Consider the following 19,207-nt stretch of genomic DNA (forward strand, 5'->3'; position numbering starts at 1 on the left):
CTACAGTGAGGAACCACGTGTTCGAGAAGTGTCTCATTTTTCGGGCACTCTTCCTTTCAAGAGTTGAACTTTCGAGAGGTGTGCCTTGGGAAATGGAAAGTTGTCTCCTTATGCAACATCCATCTGTAGTGACGGTTTGACAGCCGGTTCAGCGATGAGAAACTGGTTTGTCTTTCTCTTGCTCATAATATCGGGCAATATCCATCCTAAATCCAGGCCCAAAGTTGGCGCAGCTTCAAACTCCTGATGAGATTAAAACTAGTAATGGTTTGAGGGTTTTTCATCTTAACGTATGCAGTCTGATAAATAAAATGGACCTAATAAGACTATGGGCTGGCTCAACAAACTCTGACATCATGGTCCTCTCTGAGGAGGACCATAAACCATAAATCAACCACGATTTCCACGATACACATCAAGGGATATAATGTTTTTAGATCTGACGCCACAAAAAAAAAAAGGCGGCGGAATTGCAGTTCATATTAAATCTAAACTAAACTGCACTTGTATTCTGTCCATCAGCAAACCAAACTGTTTTGAATGCTTGGCAATTCAATTACTCTTTTGAAATGGTCCTGATATCATTGTGATCGGATGTTATTGTCCACCTTCAGCTTCACTTAATTATTACTTCACTTAAGCCTAGTTCACACTACACGACTTTCGACTTCGGCAGATCGCTGTGCTGTTCACACTACATGACTTGCTGTCTTGTAGTCGGGAGTCTTGAAGTCGTTGCGGTGTTCACACTACGTGATTGCTCTGCAATGGGCGGGGGGGTATCACACACTACACGATCAGACAACGACTCTGTCACCCGACGACTCTACCCGGCGTCCAAACTGCGCTTTGTCATGAAAACACACGCGAGAAATGACACGGATATATGACATGAAAACCATGTGCGAAACAGGAGTTGTTTATTTGAAGATGGACGTAGGACAGAAACAAGCAGTGCGAGCGGTTTGTGTGATGATTTGTGCTGAAGAAACCCCCCCCGCCAAAAAAGAAAAGTTTTCCCTTCCTCGTGGTGACCTCACCCCATGCCTTGCTCTCTCATTGGCTGTAGCTCGTCGTCACAATCACTGCCAGTGACGACACTTTTCACATCCCAGGATGTGGAGTCGCCCAACAGCTCCAGGTATTTAGCATGCCAAATATCTGTCTGGTGTCCGCGATGCCTCGGCGATGTGTTGGCGAGCCTCTTTCATGCGTCATTGAGTAGTTCACACAATGATCAACTGCCGATTGCTCACTGATTTTTCCCCGATCAAAGGGTTTTTGTCAGCGAGCCCGGCGGCGTGCAAATCGGGCTTAAAATCATGTAGTGTGAACTAGGCTTTACTGATCTTCTCCACAATCGGACTAACTCAGAGCTGGTTCTACTTGGGGACTTCAACTGGGACTGGTCATCACAATTGTCGGACCCATTCAAAGATATTTGCGATTATCTTTGTCTGGTGTAACTGATAAATTCACCTACCCGTTAACTAAAATAGATCAGGATAAATACACGTTACTTAACTAACGCTGTTAATATAATGATGTTAGTGATCACTGTGTAGTAGTTTGTGTGACAAATTGTAAGACTCCAAAGAGTAAACCATGCTTTATTTTAAAGCGACAATTTCAATATTTTAATGAACAAGCTTTTTTGCAAGATATTTATAACAGTGATTTGTACATTGTTGCACAGTTACCCGATACTGATCTAGCATGGGGGTATTTTAAATTTACTTTCTTGACTATATGTGATCAAACATGCACCTTTTAAAAGATTTAGGGTAAGAGGTAGAGATAATCCTTGGTTTAATGAGTCAATCTCTTCTTTTATTAAAAAAAAAAAAAAAAAAAAAAAAAAGAGAGAGAGATGCTGCATGGGCTAAAGCAAAGAAAACAAATAATCATGTGGACTGGACACATTACAGAACATTAAGAAATAATTGTACAAAATTGATTTAAAAAAATTCTAAATGTGACTATTACTTAAATATGATAAATGAAAATTTGAAGGATCCATCTAAGTTCTGGAAATTGACCAAATCATGTTTTGGTCAAAAAACATCCACCAGTCTGCCTGATTATTTAAAAGTAAATGAGCGTGTAACCAAGGATAAAATAAATATTGTGAAAGCCTTTACTAATCATTTTATTTCTACTGGTTATTATTTTCAGATTTTAGCAATTTAAGGGGACACAAGATAAAAGAAAATGTGGAAGCTGTTTCATGTTGTCCTACTCAGATGTTTACTTTTACTCCTATTTTAGCCACACAAGTTTATAACGCCCAATCAAAATTTGAATTGTAAATAAATCAGTGAGGTCTGATAAAATAGAGCCTTACTTTTTACAAATTGCTGCAGAATCCATCAATTCTGTTTTTCATTTGAGACTAAATTCAAATGTCATTCCTCGTGCATGGAAATCAGCTATGGTTCTCCCTTTTCTAAAAGGTGGAGACCCCTTTGACTTAAATAACTATCTTCCCATTTCAAGACTTTTGTAAATGATCAAATAAAACAGTTTTTAACTGAAAATAGCATTCTAAATGAATTTCAATCAGGCTTTAGATCAGGTGACAGTGCTATAGCAGCAGCCATGCTAGTTACAAATGACATTATAAAAGGTTTAGATAGACGTCAGCATTGTGCAGCTTTATTTGTTGACCTGTCTAAAGCATTTGACTCCGTAGATCACAAACTCTTGTTGCAGAGACTTAGTTGTTTAGGCTTTGGTGAAATGGCTCTAAATTAGTTCAATAATTATTTATCAGAAAGAGCCCAGTGTATCTCAGTGGAAGATTCCATTTCAACAGAATTAACAGTTAATCACAGTGTTCCACAGGGATCTATTTTAGCACCAATTTTATTTTCAATTTATATAAATGACATAGGTCAGGGATAAATTCAGCTAGGGCACACTTATATGCAAGATTACTTCTTGTCATTGCAATTTTCATTGTCAAAATTAAAATTGGTTTTAAACTCTTAAAAAACAAACAAACAAACAAACAAAAACAAATATATGCTCTTCACTTGTCGCACTAAAGTAGTTGTTCCACATATTTGAACTTTAGAAGGGGTTTGTATAGAAAGAGTGAATTGTTATAAATATTTAGGCATATGGCTTGATGAAAAATTGGGTTTTAACGCACACATTGAAAATATTTTTAAAAAGCTTAGACCAAAATTAGACTTCCTTTTTCGTTTAAAGAAACATTTTTCTTTTGAAACCAGAAAGAGAATTGTGCAAAGCTCTCTCCTTTCAGTGTTGGATTACGGTGATATGATTTATATGCATGCGACTTTATCCTCACTAAAAAAGTTGGATTGTGTATACCATGCTGCATTATGCTTTAGAACAGGTGCCTCCTTATGCACTCATCACCTTGTACCTTGTATGAATCTGTTGGCTGGTCCTCCTTGTATCAAAGGAAAAGAACACACATGCTGTTGTTTACTGCTAAGGCATTGTTAGCTAAATTACCTACTTACATCTGCAATCTTTTATCTAATCACACCTGTAACTACAGCACTAGATCTACTACTAGAATTCTTTTAAATGTTCCTGGGGTACATTCAGTGCATGGTAAAGCTGCCTTCTTTTGTATGCTCCCTGGTTATGGAATGAGCTGAAGAGTATTATAATACTGAAAACACTCCTGTCTTTAAATTTCTTAAAAAATCTTTTAGAGACCAACTTGAAGGAAACATGTACTTGTTTTAATTAATCTTTGAGCTACGGTCATACAAGTGTTGGATATAATTTTATTGATGCATTATTTGTTTAATGTGTTGCATTTTATGTACTTGTTAAATTGTTTTGTTTTAGGTGAAACTATTTGTGCCACCATTTTGGCCAGGACTCCCTGGAAGAAGAGATTTTATATCTCAATGGGACTATCCTGGTAAAATAAAGGATTCAAGAAACTCCTAAATCTGTAGAGGACCAAACAGTTAGCCTTCATTGTACAATGGAAATGAATATTCATGCGTATTCCTGCTTCTATCCAGGCTTACCTTCAGTGCAGTACTTTCCCTTGTAGCCGGTGTTGGTGCAGTCACACAGGATATCACTCTGGTAGACGGAGCAGTGTCCTCCATTGCTACAGGGGTTCTGTTTGGTGCAAAGGTACTCCAGATCAATCTTCACTCCCTGGCTGTCCAGAAGGACAGGAGCAGTTTCTCCTAGCTTTAGGTTGGCGATCAGGCCCCGGAATGGAGGCTCGTACTTGACGGTGCTGGAGGTAAGAGCGGAAAGGCGTACATCGGGAGGAATTCCACCCACAAAAAGGTCACTTGCCACGACCATCTCTTTACGCTTGGATTTGACCTCAGCCACTTTGGCCTCACCGTCCACCATCAGCGTGGTGTGGCGGTAATTGCGCACCAGCTGCACCCGGTGCCAGCGCTGGTTGCTGACACGTGTCTCCATGTGGAGCGTAGCGGGCTCGCCGCAGTGCAGGGCGAAACGCAGCAGCAGGCGACCATCACTGATCAGCAGTTCCAGGAAGTCGCAGTTGCCACCGTCGTCCATGTAAAGAAGCACGGATTCACTCACGTTGGTCTTCATTGCAAAGCTCAATTCACCCATAGCGCCAGCCTCCCAACGTCCATAACGAGCCCACTGGCCTGGCAGGCCGTCAAACTCCAGTGCTAGTGACGAAGCCGCCAGCAGCAACAGCAGCGCCGAGATCCACAGTCGCCGCCCACTATACCTCCACTTTCTTGCCATCATCATTCAAGCACGCTCCTAATCCTGCTTTTCTAATGTTCCGTTTCTCCACAGCAGAGGATAAATTTATTCCCAGCGTGGCGTGTTAATGTATTTGGCCTGTTCGAAAATAGCACTGTGCAAATAGATGGCCTCGGATTCTAAAACTCCCTAGTATCTAACAGTTTCTTTTGACTCGATTCTCCATCCTGATTTTTCTCTGAGTATTTCCATGGAAGGATACATTTATGAAAAGTCCTTCAAAATCCAAGACTGACTCAAAATGTTACTTGATTCCACATGTTAAATTTGCAACACCACACGTTTAGGTAAACAAAGAATGAATTTTTGGGTTTCATTCGTTGTTGGTTTGTTTGCAGTTGGAACACATGTCTTCCACTCACTCTTCCAGTGTTCCACTGATCAAAGACACACCACAGCGGGGATAGATGCCATTCCCACAATCCTCTGTTGCCCAGGCCTGTAAAAAAAGAAAAAAACAAGCAAATAACATGTTAAATCCTCATTAGTATCGATGAATAAACACTGAAAAGCCAGCAAAGCATACATAAAAACCCAGTTATAATAGATCAAAAAATATTATTTGTATTCCTGCCACGAGCCCTTTCATTAACTATATTATAAGTTTGATCAAACGGATAGCAAAATAGCTATGCCAGTCCATACTATTAGAAGAACAGAAAAGAAAATATCAATGTTTAATACTATGTTTCACACAGCAGTGTAACTGCTCACAGGAAGGATGCATTCTGTGCTTATTTACTCATTTCCATATTAATAACAAAAATGCTCTGATACCAACATCTGATACCAGGTGATACTGTGTGACATAACTATTGTACGTTGTCATACCTATGAACAGATGACACAAAACGACAGCGATCCAGGTGCACCTCACAATTAATGATGGCAAACAAAGCAAAGCAGACTGCACACTGTGCTGCGTAGGAGGAACTATGACACCTTCCTACAATACAAGTAACCTGATAAAGAATCATATGGAGTTTAAACAGTTTCTCCCGGCTCAGTATCAGTAAGTATGCAAAGTTAGTGCAAAGAAAAAAAATAAGCACAAGGTTCCATGAACTGTGCACAGACAAAGGTATTCGTGAGCAGCTGTGAAGCGAGTAGGGATGAGTATTGCAACCAATTTGGCGATTCGATTCAATTCTTATTTATACGATTCTATTTCGATTTGATTCAATATCGATTAGTTATCAATATTTATATTGATTTATATTTATATTATAGAGAAACTGTTAACCATGAGAGCAGTTCAGTTCAGTGAGTACTGAACACTGAGATACGCACACTTCTAGTTTCTACACTTTGCTCATGAGTCAAGGTGCCATTGATTTCTCAACCCCATAACATCTTAACCTTCTGGAAGCAACAGACACATCCCAGCATCCAAATGACATCACATGATTTTCTTGTGAAAAACTCCAAGATGGCTGCAATTAGAAACACTTAAGTAATAGAGAATTAACCTAGCAGCCTAAGTGCATGAACTTGCATCATTCGCTTTTCATGGTTAATACGTAAACCAGGGAAACATCCATCCATCCATTTTCTGTACCGCTTATCCTACACAGGGTCGCAGGAGAGCCTGGAGCCTGTCCCAGGGAACTCAGGGCACAAGTCGGGGGACACCCTGGATGGGGGGCCAGCCTATCACAGGGCACAATCACACACACAGTCACACACTACTGACAATTTGGAAATGCCAGTGAGCCTAGAACACATTTTTTTTTTTCCTGGGGGAGGAAACCGGCGTATGCCCAAAGAACATGCAAACTCAGAACATGCACACAGTGTGGAGGTGAGATTCAAACCCCCAACCCTGGAGGTGCAAGGCAAATGTACTAAGCCACCGTGCGTCCCGTGGAAACATTGAGAGCGCTAAATAACATTTACCTCGGTACCTCTGATTGTACTCACACTTGGTCTGAAAAAATGGTACGGGTGCAGTCCAACATTCAATTCAATTTTATTTGTATAGCGCTTTTTACAATGGACATGGTCTCAAAGCAGCTTTACAGAAACATATAAACACAGCATACAGATTTTATGTGTGTGGATTAATCCCTATTGAGCGAGCCGGTGGCGATGGTGGCAAGGAAAAAACTCCCTAAGATGATATGAGGAAGAAACCTTGAGAGGAACCAGACTCAGAAAGGGAACCCATCCTCATCTGGGTTAGTGTGAAAATAAAAGAAAGTTCATTATGGTTTTCACATGAAGTCCTTGTTGAAGAAGTCCACTGTTCACCAAAGGAGACCCGATTGCAAAACTGCATGTGGTAATTGCAGTCTCAAGGCCATAGCAGCAACCGTAGTCCCAGCAACCACAGTGAGCTTCAAGCGGTACCATCCTAATCAATCTCCAGGATGTAGCCTCCAGTTGATGAGAGCTCCATCCAGCGGTAAGGCATCCGAACGGATCAGGAAGGTCCGGAGTCAGGACCACTGGCATCTCCATAAAATCATGTGTGAATCGACAGAAGGAATCTACATCACAGTGTAGATCATGAGTTTCGCAAATTACCATCAAATTACAGATGAATATTCATCATTCACTCCATGCTGAGTCTTTTAAACATCAGAAACGTTTATTTTTATTAATTTTTTTATTTTATTTTATTTTTTCAGCACTGAAAGCATTAAGTGAGAAGTAAAGCATAGCTTGCTTACAGTGCCAGATCATGGCATTGTGCTTTGGGCTAGGAAGAATCCCAGATGCTCAGAAAGTGACAAGCCTACAGACCAATTTCCCTTCTCATCAGCTTCAAGAATTAAGGCCTGTACAATAAACTCAGCTTCACACACCCTGAGAAATTAACTCCATCACACTAAATGTGAGTCTTATTTCTCATTTGCTTCAAATTAATTACTGCGATTGTGCACAATACTTCTCTAAAGACCTTGAAAGTGATAACATCAGCTTTCTGTCTGTCGACTGTGGTGTCGTCTCTTCAGGGGACAACTTTCCAACAAACACTGTTAAAAGAAAATCGCTCTATTGGTCTCGGCCGTTCTCAGTCTAGAAAATCAGGGAAACAATGAAACAGATGTGATGTATCTATGAAAAGTAGTCCCTGTGGAAGGATCCAGGTTTTTTGCAGGAGTCACAGGATTAAGTAACTATTAACGTCTTTCATGCAGCCTGTAGAGTGTTCATCAGCTGCTCTGCTCAAAAGAAAGGGAGTGGGAGGGGAAATGAGACACTTCCAGAATAATTGGAATGAAAAGTAGTTCAATTTAGATCAGATTGCCTCCTATGACAGCCAGTCCTTTGCCAATTCAAATATATCATCCATGTAATTTCTTTTTTAACATAGGAGATGAGCAGCGGTTACGTTTTCTCGGGGACCATGAACACTCAGCACAAAGCTTGCAAAAAAAGGCATGTTGTATTTCCATGCAAAGGATCATGTGAGGCATAAGTTATGCTTAGGGTTTCCTATACCGCATATAACACCAGCCAAAGTCAGCACGCTTTCACTTGGCATATTTCTCATTTGGAACTGAAGAGATATGGCCTTGTTAAACATAATGTACATTTTAATTACGGCTATGTTAGGATTCCAAATAGAGACAAATCCCATCCTCGTGCCTTCTCTCGTTCACTCTCTCCTTCTGCTCAGTCTTTGTCATTAAGGTCATTATCTGCCCTTGAGCATGATGCATCACTTCATCATGGAGCATAATGATGAGCAGAACCAGAGAGCCAGACCTAACAAACCGTTCTGCATGTTTCCGTGTAGTCATAGTGGCGCAAGTCATCTGTATTTCACCGTTGCCAGGGCTATGATAATATATAACCACATATTCAACAGACAGCATCTTTCAACATAATTAATATCTAATGCATCTGTAGAGAACGTGATTGCCATAGTCAAGAATTTCAATGTGTTCGTACTGAGAAAACAAACTGAAAACCTCAAAAAATCCTCGAAAAATGACTAAAAATGGATGCCTGAGGGCTGGTGGATTTAGGGCAAGGTGATATGATGATATAATATCAATATTATTATAAATTGATATTAGGGATATCTGAATATCTTTTTAATACATTTTTTTTACATTTCTTTAAACAATTGCAAACTTCAAAGCTGCTGCTTTGATGTTACTTTTTTATGTGGAATCAACAGAAATGTTTTCTTCCTTTTTCCTCCATTCCTTTAAAAATGTCTATTTATGTTTATTTATTTTTTTTACATAAATAAAAAATATTCTTTTTAAAATACAAAAATAACTTTTTTTAATATACAAAGATAAATTCAGGAAAGCGAAAATGGGAAATTGCAATTAAACTGAAAACATTTCACATTTAACATTTAAGTACACATTTAACACCCCACAAATCCCCTGTCCAACCTCAAACCCACCCCAAATTTCCCCATGGGGCTCTATAAGATCAATCCATCTGGCAGTTTTCGGGCAGTTTGCTATACTGTATACTGTGGTACATACTGTATATCAGAGAGATGTCTTTAGAATCATGAGATGACTTTTTGTCATATTGTCCATCCCCAGTTGAATTCCATCAATAAACATTTAAGATGTTGAATAGATTAAAGATTGCAATTATGCCCAAGTTTCACCCTTTCTTCAGTGGATAATCTCACCTTATTTTTGCAGACCCTTACTCATTTGGATCTTAATAGAATTCTACACCCGGATTTCTGTTAAATTGGTTTTCGACAGTTCTATGCAAACAAAACTGAAAAAAAAGTCATATAAGCCGTTACAGATTGAGTTTCTCAGTATGTTGAAATGATCATCCATGGTAATCACACACGCTACAGATAAATGCAGCAGATTTTTAAAAAAATAAATAAAAAAATAAATAAAAAACCTGCAAAGTCACTTGAATGTGCTGATCACACCTCTCGTCCAAAATCAATATTGCTGTATATCAGAGATATAATAACAATGCTGCGTAGAAGCAAAGCACAGGGATGCACTGAGATAAAAATGCTTCCACAGCAGGCATGTAAAATTAGGACCTTTGCAAACACACACCTCCTGAAGAGGTACAAGAGGTTCCTTTTATCCAGTTTATACTTAAAGATCACACGCAGATTAGTCGATTTATTTTCAAGTAACAATCGCAGGGCTGCTTGACATTCCTTCCTCTCTCTGTTCATTTTAATTAGATGAATCAAATCTGCATGATTAAAAAACAAAGGGTTCCTCAGCCACCCACATGCCAAAAATGAAATGTCTCCTCACTAAGTGTTCCCCGAGCAGGCTGGTGTGAGTGTGAACGGCAGATGTACGTGGCACTGTGCTATACTGTGAGGGAAACTGACATGAGGTAGAGTATCTGTGCTCTGGCAGAAAAGGTAAGTTTCCATTCAGCACCATGACCAAAGACAGAAATGTAGCCAGCTTCACCACTCACCACTGATATCCTCCAGTCACCCAGTTTTGGATGCAAGATCAGTAGTGCAGCTTGAGATGCAGCTGAAATCCAATTTAACCATAAAGAGGTCAGTGAGAGCAAGCTTAAAGCAGACAGTACCAGATGATGCAGCTAACCCGACCTCTGTCATGATGGACGAGTTCAAAGACAAAGAGTTCAGACTGGAGTGCAAACTCTTTGACTTGGTTATGGCTGTATGACCCAGACTAGACCTTTTCTTCTTCTTTTTTTTTTTTAAGCCCACCTGCCCATTTTCACAAGAAGCTTTCACAATACATAGACTGTCGTAGCAACTCCAAGTGCTAAAGTTAGAAAGCCACTAAGTAAATCTGTATTAATAGGTTTTGATCTAAAAATAATCTTGTTGAATATGCAGGCCATTGGCTTGTAGTGACCGCATGGAAAACTAACATTTTTGGCAGTATGTTTTTAGGGGCAGTACAGCAGACCAGGTCGTCACCAGAGATCAGGAGATGGAAAGATAAAATCCAGATGATTCTAGGAGTCAAGAGAGCAAAATTGGTTGTCCTCTTCAGATGAGAGAGAAAGCATTATGCTCTCTCTCCTGTTTAATCACAGCAACACTAGCCAATTGTTGGCATCTGGGAGCTCATGTATGTTAAAGAGGGCAGATCGCACTTTCCTCCGAGTGTGTTACACTGCCCTGTGCATGAGCAGCGGTCCTAAACAACCATTTTCTGACAATAAAAAATAAATATTATATAAATAATTCAATATAAATAACTCACCCATGTACTTAAAATTAACGATGAAATCTAACTAGGTTAACAAATGTTAGCAAACAAACTATTTGGCCAGTTATGGTAGGAAAACAAATCAGTGTTTACATAAGAATGTAGTTTTGACATGTTTCGTATCACATGCCAAATTCAAGAGATATTCACTTATGGGTTGGAAATGAAGGAAAGTTAGGACGACATCTTTAATGTAGCATATTCGTTCACGTTCACTAAGTGGAGCCTGTCCCAGGAACACAATCCACACACATAACCATTCATCTATTATCCATACTGCTTATCCTACATAGGGACATGGGGGAGCCTGGAGTCTATCCCAGGGAACTCTGGGCACAGGGCATGGGACACCCTGGACAGGGTGCCAACCCACTGCAGGGAACAATAGCACAGACATTCACATAATAGAGACCATTTAGAGATGCCAATCATCCCACAACTCATGTCTTTGGACTGGGGAGGAAACCAGAGTACCCGGAGTAACCCCCAAAGCATGGGGAGAACAAGCAAACTCCAAGCACACAGGGCGGTGGCAGGATTTGAACCCTAAACCCCAGCAGTACGGAGGAAACCAGAGAATGTTTAGAAAATCTGCATGTACTTACTGCATGGAGAACTTGAGTTGCAGAATAACCTGAGCTCAGAATCCAGGAACAGAAATATTAAACACACAGCAAAGCCTTTACTGAATACCAGCTCAATGATTTGGCCTTTAGGCCTACAGCAGCAGCACTGTGCACTCTGGGGTCAGGAAAATATTTTTTGTTCAAATTTCTTAAAGTTGTAACTGCCAGAACTGTTAATGTCACTGGATTAATACTTTATGATTAATATTAATATTATATTAATTTTACTTTATGAGCTTGCAATGACAATGTAAATTACTGTTAATCTGTCAGTACATATATTTACATTTATATTTTATTTACTAAAGCAGTGAATAAAACATAAAATGAAGGCTCCCCGTGACAGCAGCTGTGTAAAATGGTCGCCCGTGGAGTAAAACAGGCTTAATCTGCAATCCAGAGGTACCGGATTTGTGTCTGCTGTTATTTTAGACTGTAACGCAGTTGTAATAAACATGACTGGAAATGCATTCTCTCTCTTCTTTCAGGCGCTTCATATCTGACCTCCTGACTGCATGAGAGTAAATAACTGCCACTTCTCCCAGACTGCTTTTTTTTTAAGTCCTGATGTACACCTTTAACACGCACAGCACAACTGTGCTGCTCCCTGTATCAACATACGGACGGACATGTTTCCTTCTCCCCCCCCCATCCCATATTGTTTTAAGGATTTCGTGTGGATGTTGGTGAACACTGTCATCTCAAGCGTTATGAATACCTGTGGACACCCTTAGTGGACACACTTCACTGGGTAGAAAGGCACACGTTAAATAATGTAGTCTATCATAAATGGCCCCCGATTTGATATACGGTGCACTGTAAAGAATATAAAAGCTATATAAAGTCCATTATATAGGGTAGGGAGACATTTCATATTAGATTTTTGCTGCTGCTTTATTAATCAATTTATCAAATATCAGCCTTGAGCACCAAATGATTCCACAGAGGACACTCCTGACCTGTCTGCACTGATAAGTTTGGCGAAGCTATTCTGAAGCATTAAGTTTAACTTGCTTAATGTACTATCACAATCCAAATTTGTCATGAATTTCCTCTCTCAGCATGGTGAGTGCTGCGTGCCCTTGTTTGTTTCTCCATGTGCTTTTGTTTATGTTGTGCCTTTGTTTTGGTTCTAGTCCTGTCTCCAACTCTGTCCTGTTATTGGTTGGTTGCCCTATGTTTCATCTGTTCTGCGTTAAGTTCTTGATTATTTTGTCTATTTACCCCGTTATGTCTTGTGAAGTCTTGCCAATAATGTTGTGCAGTTTTGAGCCTTACATTCTGTTCCAAGTTTATTTCAATTTTCCAACTCATCTCTATTTTATCATTATTGATTATGGATCATCCTTGTTCGATGTTACTTTCAGGTGTATCTACACACTTGCATCCTGCCTCATTCACTCGAATCTTACTCTACTAAAAGTAATTTATTTAATGTGCTGCTGCAGAACCCGCAGAACTTTTATTTAGCCAACATACAATATATGAAAGAGAAGTTTTTGAGAAGGGGTTTGAGAAGCCAGTGATGGATACTTTAAAACCGTATTAAAGTTGGAAATTAATGCAATTACTATTTGGACATTTTATAGGAACAACCAAACTAAAGTTGACTAAACATGTTCAGTTTTTGTTGCCAAAATTTGCTGTAATGTTTCATAAACTAAAGCTTGACTAATTTTAACAATATCCATTTTTTAACAAAAGGCTTAAACTAAATTCAAATGACCTCCCAAATGAACACTGTTATATACTTACTATAATTTGTATAATGATCAAGATAAACATTGGGCATGCTGTTTATGTTTTATTCCGTCAAATCCTCCAAATCTCCTGTACTACAGTCAACTAGAAGCCTCATATTTCGTCCCAAGCAAGTCGGCAGATGGGACATGAAGTTGGTCATTGTAATAACGAAACAAAATGGTGGTACTTGGAAATCATAATTTTTTTGTAATGATTTTTCTTCTCAACTTCATCACAAATCAGTATTTTTTATTCCAGGTTTTCATTCCGTATCCCATCAGAGACATCGTGTAATAATGTGTGTGTACGTGTGTGTGTGTGTGTGTGTGTGTGTACGTGCATGTGTAGACTGCATTCTGAATAAGTGATAGACTGCAGTGAAGCAGTGTCTATGAATGTATACGCACCAGGTGGGCTAGAAAACCAGGATTCTATACAAAGTGCAGAAAATGTCTAGAACTAGGCTGTTCATGTTCACATTTGGAGCTTTCCGTTTCTTGTGATACCTCCTGTTGCACGTCTACTTCCTGCCATGTACCCCGCAGCCAATGTTCTGCAAGAGTGAGCTGCTGCAGGTGGAGCTGGATAAGAGAAGTACTACCAAATATCTCAAAAATCTCTTATAACCAAATGCTTATGGTGTTATAATTATATTGATAGCCTTGACCAATACCAAGGCAGAGAATAAATTTCACTGATTATTATAGCACTTAAAAATGATTATAAAATTCACTGATTATTATAGCAATTGAGTTGCTCATTTCTGATTGGTCATAATGCTTTTTTTAATTTTCTATATCAGCAGCTCTGATTAGTGTGTTTATTTTAAATTTCAGTTATTATTTCTATAGAAATAACTTGCTGATGATGCTCCCATGCAGAACAAATGAAATCCACTTCAATGCCAACACAAAACTGTTTATAAAAAGCCAATTGGAGTAACTGACAGATGATTGCAGGGCACTTCAGACCAGCCAGAGGTGCACTTGACTTTCATGGGAGCAGGCATTTAATTTTTCTTTTTTTTTTGGAACGCACGTCAAAGAAGAGACATCCCGCTGCCACCCAAACCCTAGCTAGCTACATTAGCTCTGAGCTTCAGCAATCAGACATTGAAGTGTAAAGCAAGGTGAAGCTGTGATAATGGATGACCAAGGGTGGCACAAAAACGTGTCCATATGTTTGAAATTAAGAAACATGTATGTGCATCATAACTGACTAGTTTATTCATTTAACTTTAAAATATACGTTATAGTTCAATATAAAGTTAAATATTATTTTGACAAATTATGTGGTAAAGCAAACATTCACATATTATAATGCTATTGAACTATTATAACTATTTCTCAACTATTTTCAAATGGCTGTGGTTTAGTAAAAATATAACATTTCAAGACGTGCAGTTTTAGGAATATAATTGACTACGGGGTGGTACCAGTAACACTGCTTCACATCAGGCCACATCACACCATCCTTTCATTGATTATTTTCCTACAGCAGAACACCCTGAAGCTTTCTATTTGTTACTTATGCTATGTTAAAACAGCATTTTGGTGGAGTTACAGTGGAATTTTGCCATGATAAGCTTATAAATAGGGTGTAAAGTCAAAAGTCTACATCAATGGCAAGGAATCTCTTCCTTCAGAGAGCTGGCCTAAAATAATGGAGGTTTTTAATATGACCTGGAATGAGATGAGAGAATAAGATGGCGCATGGAGACAGGAGACAGAGAAAGGCAGAATGAAAGAAGCCATAGCAGACAGAAATAAAGATCATAATAAAAAGAATTTAAGTAATATCATGAGCTATATACACAACTTAAAACCAGAGATGATATTTAAACAATAGAATAGACATGGTATTCAAAACTCTGAAGCTGGTGGAGATATATATATAGTGAGAATGATTGTGTGGGTTTTTTTTTTTATTATTGACATATTGCTATTCTATTTCCAGCAGCAGCTGCATTGTCCAGGCACTGACAAACTGTCAAGCTTGTAATGACAGGGTAAAGCATATAACCATAGGATCCAATTACTGTATATATCGAAGAGTTTCTTCGATGCAGAGGCAGAACATAACTGTAGAATATACAGATGTAAAGTAGGCAGAGGAAAATATAAAATGGTGCAGTGCTGCTTCACTCGGCCTGCTGCAGGTACAGAAAGGAACCTCACTCTAAAAACAGAGACAGTACAAGTATTCCCAATTCCTTCTCTGGGATATGGGGTGGAGGGGGGTTTCTTCAGCATAATGCAGACTTGGCAACAAATAAACGCTGAAAATATGTGCTGTGTCATACTGTTATCCATCATTGGGGAAAGGAGGAAACAGTTTAATCTTGATCATGTATCTTGTACTGAATATTCCCCTGGAGGTGGAGAGGACGAGGCAGGGGAGATGGAGGAGTATGTTCAGGTTGAGAGGATGAAAAGGTCTCTGGAGACCTGGGTCTGAAATAGTGCTACGTCAAGTGCTGAGAGGGCAGCAGGGTCGAGACATAGCAGATACTGTACGTGTGAATCCTCAAATCCTGCTGAGCTTTCTCATTTGTTGCCTGTCACTGGAAGAGGCCAAAAAACAGAGCCAGGATTAGGCAGCAGACCCTTCAGTGCATAAATAAATCTAGCCCTGAACCTTCTGGATGGCAGAGATTCGTAAAAAGTACATGCATCAAAGGTCCATCTTGTTTAGGAAAATATTTCAGCTAGTAAATAAAAAATACGTACATTATAGGTATGTGGTATGTGATGTGCAGTAATGTGATGGGTTGCGGATATTTGGCCTGACAAACTAAAAAGAAAATGGTAAATTATTATTTATATAATTATCTAGTCATTTATTGGGCACTGGCTCTGTGTTCTCCACACTTGGGTGATTTTTGTGATTTCTTCATGCAAGTGAGCAAGGGCTGTACCTTTAATTAACAGTATGTGTAGTCTGAAAACAAAACAAAATCAGATAGCAAAGTATTCATTTCACTCTGATTTGAACTTGGCAAATGGACCTGTGGGCGTGAAGGTGCTCTCAAACATAAATCCAAACATTTCATATTTTAAAGTTAAAATTTGTGGCAATTTCAATTGCTTGTGCCCTAGAGGAATTCATCTCATAGCAAGTGGCAAGTCAACTAGTAGTTAGCTAGTAGTTTTGTGGGCTTGTAGCGAACAATACTGCTGTCAGTTTTGGACAAGGGTGCATTGGGCCCCCAGAAGCCAAGGCCCCCCTAAAAATGCAAATGACATACATTTTTAATTATTAATGCTAAATAACGTATGCTGAAAAACTGAAATGATCCATATCGCTGTTCTTTCAGCAGCGTCCCCAACCACGCCTCGTGCCGTAATGGAATCCACACCACATCACTCGGACGGGTACGTCTGCAATTGCACCATATACTCTCACAAGTTCGTTTCGGTTTGAATTTGTAGGCAGAAAAAAAATGAAACATAATTATCTGAGTGGGGCAGAGAAAAGGAGATAAAAATTTAATCTCTACACTACCGAAGGTAACCTCATATTTCCGAGCAGATCAGATTGCTGCCTCACAGCCCACTGCTGCTTCCACGAGCTCAGCAGAAGTTAATGTGAGCACTCACTGGCCACCAACACAGTGCTGATCGCAGGGTCATGTTTCAGTTAGTTTAGATACCCTGGAAGTAGTTTGTTCAAGTTCAAACTGATGGTGCATTAAAGAAAGCGGGACACAGAAAAAAAGGTATTGTGTTTGTATGTATTGTAGTTTATGGTAGCCAGATTGTGTTCTTAATGTAACATATTGTTACACATTGCTATTCGCTCCTTTTTAGAAATTGGGCAGAACCAGGGGACACTGCTGTACAGCAGTAAGCATCAAGAGAGAAAGGAAGCGCAAGGATAATTGAAGTAACTGTGTGCAACTGAACAGGGCCCCCAAAATCACTAAATCCACCCCTGCTTGTGGATGTGCATTTTCATTTGGTTGTTAATAATCCATCCATCCTTCCATTTTCTATATCGCTTATCCTACAGGATTGCAGGGAACCTGGAGCTTATCCCAGGGAGCATAGGGCAAAAGGTCAGGTACACCCTGGACAGGGTGCCAATCCACTGCAGTGCACAATCACATACACACTCACACACCCATTCAAACACTATGGACACTCTGGACATGCCCATCAGCCTACCATGCATGTCTTTGGACTGGGGGAGGAAACCCCTGCAGCATGGGGAGAATATTCAAACTCCACACACACAGGGAAACGGCGGGAATCAAACCCCCAACCCTGGAGGTGTATAGCCGGGAATCTTCTCAACCACCACCAGTGTGTAGCATCCACCTGGATGATGCAATGGCAGGCATAGTGCACCAGAATGCCCACCACACACCAGCTACTGGTGGAGAGGGGAGGAGAATGATGTAGCCAGTTCAGGGATGGAGATTATATTAGGGGGCCATGATAGATAAGGGGCAATGGGGGAAATTCGCCAGGATGCTAGGGTTATAGCCCTACTCTTTAAGAGAAGTGTCCTGGCATTTTTAATGACCACAGAGAGTCAGGACCTCGGTTTAACGTCTCATCCAAAAGACAGTACTGTTTCAACAGCAGCAACCTTAGTTTTCCCCAGAAGGTCTCCCATCCAGGTACTGGCCAAGCTTAACCCTGCTTAGCTTCAGTGTGAAATCAAGCAAGAACTGCAGGGTGATATGGCTCTTTTCACACGTTAGACCCGTACTAGTTTCGGTGCCAGTTTAGCAACGCAAGCTACACTCTCTTTTACTTCCTTACAAGATTTATTTTCCTTCCTGATGCCTCTATACATATTTAATTGGAGGTTTTATATAACAGGATAAAATGAAACCTGTATAACAAACGATAAATGGCAGCTAAAGCTGCGAGTGGAGAACTGAAGGAACGTCAAACCACATGCACTTAGGATTGGTCGAGCAACCGTTCAAGCCAATCATTTGAATTTGGGCCAAAAACTGGAAAATAAATTGGAAATTTTTAATTGTAGAATGAGCACACGCCCTGATTTTAACATTGTAGATTTTTCACTGAAGAAATCACAAATGAACAAAATGCAGCAGTAAGCTTGTGTTTATAAAAAAAAAAAAAAAAAAAAAAGGTTTGTGAAAAATGCAGGTGTGGTGTATCTTTACTCGCCTTTTCTTTACATTTAATTGCCGTGAAACAATCAGCAATGACAATTAGCAGTTTCTAAACAAGCAGTCATTGGCCAATTAGGCCAATACAGTATATCTGGGCATCTCCACCTAGTCTGCTATCTGGTTTCCTATAAGTGATTCCTCTCACACTTCTTCACCAGTGTTTTGTTAAAGGGCTGAGAACAAGCCATTCCATGGTAATCAGATCAATATGTGTTCTCAACACCTCACAATGGATGGCAGATGTGTAGCGCGCCAGGCCTACAGCAAATTGAACGCAAAGGAAATCAATTCTGGACAGATCAACAGTTCTCAAGAGTGAATGTAAGGTCTTTAAATAAGCTCTTCTGTCCAGCACACGGCTCTGACTCGGGCCTTAGAGTCAGCCTGAAAACACACATTGGCTAAATTGCTGGATGCGATCCCTAATCAATACTAACTGGTTGTGACTTTTATGACAGCTCTCAGTACGCCGTGCTACATTTTACACAACCATACATAATCCAAACACGTCTAAAGGAAATAAAGCATTAGCATTAACTGCTAAGGCTAACACATCTGAGTGTAGGTTTATTTATGATCACACAGCAGTCTATAAGAAAAAAAAAAAAGACACTCTCTCTCTCTCACTCACACACACACACACACACATTCACCTAACATTCAAAAACTCCACATTAAAAGTGTGTGATGTAGGAGGGTCAGCCTCACACTGCCTTGACCTTATCAAGCATGTTTGATTTTAGAGCATAATGAGCTCTGATCACTGA

At 39.7% G+C, this 19,207-nt stretch overlaps 1 protein-coding gene across 1 annotated transcript; it reads right to left on the minus strand.

Annotated features, from left to right (window-relative positions):
* Positions 1–3,849: 3,849 nt before the first annotated feature.
* LOC128622227 (neurexin-2-like) lies at positions 3,850–5,866 on the minus strand. Its single transcript, XM_053648555.1, has one exon. The coding sequence runs from the start codon at positions 4,738–4,740 to the stop codon at positions 4,006–4,008; it is 735 nt and encodes a 244-aa protein (XP_053504530.1). The 5' UTR covers positions 4,741–5,866; the 3' UTR covers positions 3,850–4,005.
* Between the last annotated feature and the right edge of the window lie 13,341 nt (positions 5,867–19,207).

This window comes from Ictalurus furcatus, chromosome 18 (genome assembly GCF_023375685.1).
Source record: "Ictalurus furcatus strain D&B chromosome 18, Billie_1.0, whole genome shotgun sequence".
NCBI lineage: Eukaryota > Metazoa > Chordata > Actinopteri > Siluriformes > Ictaluridae > Ictalurus > Ictalurus furcatus.

Bases quoted from the DNA above. Each gene is read 5' to 3' on its own strand.
- LOC128622227 (XM_053648555.1), bottom strand. From the start codon at position 4,740: ATGATGATGGCAAGAAAGTGGAGGTATAGTGGGCGGCGACTGTGGATC.